This window comes from Rutidosis leptorrhynchoides, chromosome 4 (assembly GCF_046630445.1).
Source record: "Rutidosis leptorrhynchoides isolate AG116_Rl617_1_P2 chromosome 4, CSIRO_AGI_Rlap_v1, whole genome shotgun sequence".
NCBI classification, from domain to species: Eukaryota; Viridiplantae; Streptophyta; class Magnoliopsida; order Asterales; family Asteraceae; genus Rutidosis; species Rutidosis leptorrhynchoides.
This window is the reverse complement of record NC_092336.1, coordinates 635941561-635948634: the sequence shown is the minus strand read 5'-3', so window position 1 is coordinate 635948634 and position 7074 is coordinate 635941561. Positions and strand designations below refer to the sequence as shown.

The window sequence follows — 7074 nt, the reverse complement described above, 5'->3', positions numbered from 1 at the left end:
TACATTTTACAAAAACAATATGATAGTAAAAAAAATAAAAATAAAATAAAATTAAAATTGCACAGATTCCTGAAAGGTACCCTGGATTTGCGATGGGAGCATGTGAGCTGAAAGGATAAAGGACCAACCAGGCTGCCTGCCACCTATATATGTCAAATGGTGCCAATTCCTTGACTTTCAAAACAAGCCATACCAGTAATACCACCGTTTCTAGTGTCATGATTCTTTCATCAATCAAATATAGTTATTATATTATATTTATATTTATATTTATTATATTTATAAAATTATAATAAATTACAATTATAATAAATATAAAGAATATTAATTCCTAATAATAAATAATTTATCCATAAGAATCTTTAAGTCGTTCAATACCAAAGTTGTAAAAGTCGCGAGTCGGGGACGCATCGGTCGAGACCTAAAAAGGACGCGTCGGCCGAGTCGGGGACGCATCGGTCGTTGACCAACGTTGACTTTATTGATAATTTCTTAAATATATATTTAAATATGTATAAAATAGTTGATTCTGTACTATAAATTTCTTAAATAAGAACTTAAATTTAAATACAATCAAACTTAAAACTTAATTAATGTTACCGAGTACATAATCAGTAAGGACACAGAGAAAAGAGCGGCCCAAAAATTGAAAACAAATCCTAATTTTAAAACATATCACATTTTGACGAAAATTTGAATGTTTTTATCAACTTTGACCGTCTTTGACCGAACTTTTAGCTTTGACCGTCTTTTGAGTCGTTTTCAGAAAAAACGGGACGGAGAACTAAAAAAAACGACTCATCATTTTACAACACTGTTCAATACCATATGTAAGTATTTTCACTGTAATCTTATCTTATTATTATTGATATATGTGTTTTGAAAAGATGGAAAAAAAAAAAAAATAAAACTCAAAAGCTAACATATTCTTTTGTCAATGTTTTTGATTCTTATTTATGCATTTTCATTTTAAGAAGTTAAAAACAAGACGAGAAAAGTTACCCAACCAATTATTATACAAAAATTAGTAAAACAATTTAACAAATGAGAACTATCAAAATAAAAAAGTGTTCTAGCTTGACCTCTTATAATTTTATTAAATTTATTTTTAAAAAGTCACACTTACATTTAACCATCAATAATTTTATTAATTTTTTTTTTTAAAAGACAATCCTCCGTTTAACTTACTCCATATATATGTAATTTCTTAATAATTTAATTAAAAATATACATGTACATGTATACATTATATTACGGAGTATATTGTATGCAGTAACATATTGTGTATATTTCTTAGAATTTTTAATAGAATTAATGAACGTTCTTCGTCTTTAATTTAATTTCATCGTTTTTAAAAAACTGAGGAGTAAAAAAATACGTAAACCAAAAGCAAAAAGCGCATGTGGGCCATCCTTATTTCTCTGTACAACAACCTGGTAAACCACACCCCATGTGGAACAAACCAAAACACTTTATCTCATTAAAATTCTCTTTACTGTATTTTTTTTTTTTGTTAATTTTAATAATTTCTTTTTTTAAACTACTTCCCACTGTCATTATTCCTTTCCGCCGGAAAAAATCAACTTTCCGGTCATCTTTTTACACACATTAATGTGTGCTGGTAATCGTAATTCAATATCGAAATAATCAAGAAACTTGAGTAAATCTTGAATATTGTTTTGATAAATCTTGATTATGTCATCTCCACCACCGGTGACATCTCCGGCACCAACAACACCTGTAACCCCACCACCGAATGCCACCACTTCACCACCACCCGCCGCCGCCGCACCACCTCCCTCTACTACCGCTTCTCCTCCTCCAGCATCTTCTTCCCCACCAGCCCCTACACCCCCTTCATCCTCTCCACCACCGCCTGACACTCCATCTCCGGCTAACTCCCCACCTGCGCCACCTACATCCAATGTTACACCGCCGTCCACCACATCTCCACCGTCTCCACCGGCGCCACCCACTTCAAGAAATAGTCCACCGTCTCCTCAGGGAAGATCTACGCCGTCTCCGCCAGCGCCTAGGGGTGGTTCCACCAGTCCTCCGAAGACATCATCGTCGGAAAATAATAGTTCTTCCGGGATTTCAACTGGGGTTGTAGTTGGGATTGCAATTGGTGGGGTTTTGATACTTGTTGTATTTAGCATATTATTTCTTTGCTGTAAAAAGAAGAGAAAGAGAATTGAGCCCCCTACTGGTTATTATGTTCCACCACCACCTAAAGGTTGGTACTTTATTCATAATTTTATGTTCTTGATTATATAATTTGTGTTGTATATACATTTTTTAATATATATGGGTCTAATTTCATACCCAGATCGGTAACTTTATTCTTGCTGTCCAATTTTATTATTGTATGTATACATGTTTTCATATCAGGGTCATCATTTTCCAAGATCATGTTCATACCGAGATCATAATTTTTAATAAAGTTGTGTATTTTATCATCTTATAGTAAGTGTTGTCATCAATATACAAGAATTTTAAGAAAATTGGTATTGGGTTTGTGCAGTTGATTCTTATGGTGGTCCACCTCAGCAATATCAACAAAATGCACCACCACCTTCTGATCATGTTGTGACAATGCCCCCAAAAAAACCTAATCCTCCACCAGCAATGACAGCTAGACCACAACATTCACCCGTAAATGCTCCAGCTCAGCCTCCACCACCACCGGCATTTATAAGCAGCGGTGGTGGTTCTGGGTCGAGTTATTCGGGCGGGTCAACTCCACTTCCACCACCGTCTCCTGGCATGTCACTAGGGTTTACAAAGAGCACATTTACTTATGAGGAATTATCAATGGCCACAGATGGTTTTTCAAAAGCTAATCTTCTTGGACAAGGTGGGTTTGGATATGTGCATAGAGGGGTGCTTCCGAATGGGAAAGAAGTGGCAGTTAAGCAGTTAAAAACAGGTAGTGGACAGGGTGAACGTGAATTTCAGGCGGAAATTGAGATAATTAGTCGAGTTCATCATAAACATCTCGTGTCTTTGGTTGGATATTGCATGACTGGAGCTCAAAGATTGCTTGTCTATGAGTTTGTTCCTAATAACGCAATGGAGTTCCACTTACATGGTAAGCTTCCCATTATTGAATTTACGCTAGTATGAATCACTACTGATGTGGGAGTATATTAAATGTTTTGTTTATTCGCGAAACTTGTATTTTGTGACGGAGCAAGGATATTAGACCAGAGCACGCACTTCCAAAACAAGTTGTTACCTTTTTAGCCTTTACACTACAATACGTTTATCATATTTTGTTCGGTGTAACCTAATATGGCAATTTCGACTCATTTGCTTATGAGTGTTCAGTTGGTCTGTATTGCATGTCAAACTTGTCATATTTTATGTGCAAGGGGAACATGTCAATTGGGTTGAAGGTGATAAAAGGATGAATGACTCTAAGAGTCTATTTTATATGCATACAACCTCCTAAATTTCATTGTTATTAATAAGTTATAATTTAGTATCATAATAATATTCATAGTTGATAATTGATGTGTTGTTTAGTATTTAAAAATGGAAAAAGGTGTTTGTGCAATTCCAGACTGTGCTAAAAAAGGCGTTTCAACTCGATCATGTGTCGACCTGTTACCCAAATTACCCGACCCACCCCTCTTGTCGCCTCTGATTGTAACCGTGATCTCATTGAAACTCAAGATTCTTGTAAATTATAATTATATGTTCATTAATTTTGTAACACTTACTTGGATAGATGCTTGACGGTCAAATTATATAATAATTCTAGGAAAGGATCGCCTTGTAATGGAGTTCTCCTCAAGATTGCGAATTGCGCTTGGAGCTGCGAAAGGACTAGCTTATCTCCACGAGGATTGTAAGTTCATTCATTTTCTGATATAGAAGACAAGTTATATTTTTAAAGTGATTATTAAGTAGTCTCTAAACGTCTTTATTTTTTTTGCAGGCCATCCTAAGATTATTCATCGTGATATTAAAGCTGCTAATATTCTTCTTGATTTCAATTTTGAAGCAAAGGTAGCCTATTATTATTACTTTACTATTATAATTATAATTATAATTATCTCTATAATGTTAAGATCTCGGTTGCCTCCGTAAAACTTACATTTACGTCTTTATCATGCAGGTTGCTGATTTTGGGCTTGCCAAAATTACTTCTGACGTTGCTACCCATGTTTCAACCCGAGTGATGGGAACTTTTGGGTAGATATAATTTCCTTTCGGAGTATGATAGTTACAGTTAGTGATCGCACTTTTGACCCATTTAGTTTTTAATGGGTCATTTCGGGTTAATACATTTTATCTCTACTGGTCAAATAATAAGAACAAATTGAACTGGGATAGTAATCCCCCAAAATGTATTTTTAATGCTCGAAGACCTTCTAAATCACTTCGAAAATTAGATTTTTATTGGAAAATATATTTTATTAAACATATTCGGGAGTGTATTATTTTCAAGTTTTTGACACGAATTCAACGTGTATAGGTACCTAGCTCCAGAGTATGCTGCATCAGGAAAACTCACAGACAAATCTGATGTTTTCTCGTTCGGGGTCGTGCTCTTGGAATTGATCACAGGACGCAGACCCGTTGATTCAGCTCAAACGTTTATGGACGATAGTTTAGTAGATTGGGTAAGTTCACTTGCCTGCAAGAATACATCAAATTTACCCTCGGAAAGCTTTTATGAAAATAAAGATTTGTTTTTTGGTTATATGTTTAGCACAGCCTACCAAGATTTCTTTTACTGGTATTTTTAGTTGAAAAGCTTTTGACTTTTTTTCTTCTTGAATCGGTGGATTTTGCCTAAGAATGTGCTTATCCGCAACTCGAAATTAAATAATGGGTGGGTTATATACAAACAGAAGTACACAACCTTATGAAGGTTTTCTTGGATGAATTATGGTATAAGTTTCCAGGATCCGTACGGTTTTATGAGCATGTTTTAGCTTAAAATGTTTTAGAACTTTTTGTTAAGGAACATGTGGTTTTGTTAAGTCAGGGTATGGGTCATTTTTGCTGGCTTACGGGTGAGTAGTGTATAAACTGATGCTGACCCACAATTACATGAATCAAAACTACAGGCAAGGCCTTTGCTCTCACGTGCAATGGATGATGGGAACTTTGACGCTATAGCTGATTCACGTCTACACAGAGAATACAACCACAACGAAATGGCCCGTATGGTTTCTTGTGCCGCCGCCTGTGTCCGTCACTCAGCCCGCCGCCGGCCTAGGATGAGCCAGGTGGTTCGAGTCTTGGAAGGAGACGTCTCACTCTCTGACCTAAACGAAGGAATCCGACCCGCCCACAGCTCAGCTTTTGGGTCCCACGGAAGCTCGGACTATGACACAATGCAGTACAATGACGATATGGCGAAGTTCAGGAAAGTGGCTTTAGGAGGTACACAAGAGTATGCCAGTAGTGAATATAGTCGACCCACTAGTGAATACGGGTTGTATCCATCTGGATCCAGTGATGAAGGGGGAAATACCCGCGAAATGGAAATGGGAAAGTATAAAAGAGACGGGCCGAGTTATAGTGAAGGATTTTGATGGTAAAAATCAATGGTGTATAAATATCCTTGCTAATTCTTGATGATATTATCTTTGTATTTTACAGCAAAAATTGTGATAATGGGGCATGTTTTGCTGATTTTGCTAACTAGTTTTGATTTGTTGCGAGTTTGATTGTACTTATTTACATTACTTATTGTTTTTATTTTTATACAGCTGATTCTTTTATTTGAAGATTTGAAGGAGGCTTTTGTTGTTGTTCCGTCTTTGTGCTTTAAATTTTAAACTGTCAGTTTGTATCATTGACAAAATAATGTCAGCTGTCATTTCGACCGTTACACTTTGTGGGTCATGTTATATGACTTTGAAGGCACAAATATATATAACAAATAGTCTAAGGGACTCGCTACTTATTTAATTTTGGGTGATGATTATTTTACCATCCACCACTAAAATATTATTTTTGACTATATTTTACTCTCTTTCTTATATGTTAGTCAAATAATATATTTCTTCTACAAAATCACCCTCAAATCAAAAGTACAATATTACAAATACTAAAAAATTAAATATATTCAAAGTAACATGAAAATCACCCTTAACGTTAAACTATAAAAATACATGATAAGCGTGTTTTTGTTGGAAGAAGTTGAATACAACTACGAAAAGAAAAGTTTGCAAAATAATAATTAGTAAATAATTATGAATAAAATTTTTTTAGCAAAAATTGAGAAGTTAAAAAATAACCTGTGAATCCATTATTTCATGTGAATGGAAATGAAGAATTAGAGATTGGGTAGCAGCCGTCGTACAAGAAGAGCTCAATGTTAAAAAGGGCAATTAAAAAGAAACTTCAATTTAGGATAGTAAGGTCAATTAAAAAGAAACTTCAATTAGGGTAATTAAATTAAAAAGAAACTTCAATTTAGGATAGTAAGGTCAATATAGTCAAAAATAATATTTTAGTAGTTGATGGTAAAACTTTAGTGATGCAAGGATCACCACCCATTAATTTTATGAACCCACTATTTTACAACTTTATTTATAGGAAGTTGATGTTTTAACATTATTTCCGAACACCATTTTTGATAGATTAAACTTAAATTTATTAAGTTACCTTTAATGATGTCGTATATATTTTCTTGTGAGAATTTACTAGACGATATTTTTAAAAAATAGTATCAAATGATGGTGGATTTATAAATTTGGATAGTAAAGTTAGAAAATATCACATTCCTTGTTAAATGTATTAACAAGCGTGAAGTGCATTGTATTTGAGACCTGATATTTTCATTTTAATTATTGATAAATAAATCAACTACATTTATGCATTAATGAGTTGTCAAATACTATTTGTTAATGAATAGATATAGTGGATTTTTTTAAAAAATTGAATTGAAATTGAATATCTTATTGCTCATTGTAATTTATATCAAGTTTCATATGGATACTATATAACGTATTTAGAGCATGAACAGATTACAAAATCCTTACACTTAATTATGATCAACCCATTAAAACATACTCGGACTTTAATAAGTTTCTATCAACTTCATTTAGT

The 7074-nt window shown here is 34.1% G+C and overlaps 1 protein-coding gene across 1 annotated transcript; it reads left to right on the top strand.

Annotated features, from left to right (window-relative positions):
• Positions 1-1656: 1656 nt before the first annotated feature.
• Positions 1657-5719, top strand: LOC139904270 (proline-rich receptor-like protein kinase PERK15). Its single transcript, XM_071886212.1, has 7 exons — positions 1657-2236; positions 2525-3091; positions 3767-3853; positions 3944-4014; positions 4124-4200; positions 4484-4631; positions 5082-5719. Exons 1-7 carry the CDS (start codon positions 1696-1698, stop codon positions 5550-5552), a joined length of 1962 nt encoding a protein of 653 aa, XP_071742313.1. The 5' UTR covers positions 1657-1695; the 3' UTR covers positions 5553-5719.
• The last annotated feature ends 1355 nt before the right edge of the window (positions 5720-7074 follow it).

What these genes read in the sequence shown, in the direction of transcription:
- LOC139904270 (XM_071886212.1), top strand. Translation starts at nt 1,696, where the DNA reads ATGTCATCTCCACCACCGGTGACATCTCCGGCACCAACAACACCTGTA. An exon ending in TGTTCCACCACCACCTAAAG is followed by an intron (nt 2,237 to 2,524) that starts GTTGGTACTTTA and finishes GGGTTTGTGCAG; the next exon opens with TTGATTCTTATGGTGGTCCA. An exon ending in ATTTCAATTTTGAAGCAAAG is followed by an intron (nt 4,015 to 4,123) that starts GTAGCCTATTAT and finishes TTTATCATGCAG; the next exon opens with GTTGCTGATTTTGGGCTTGC.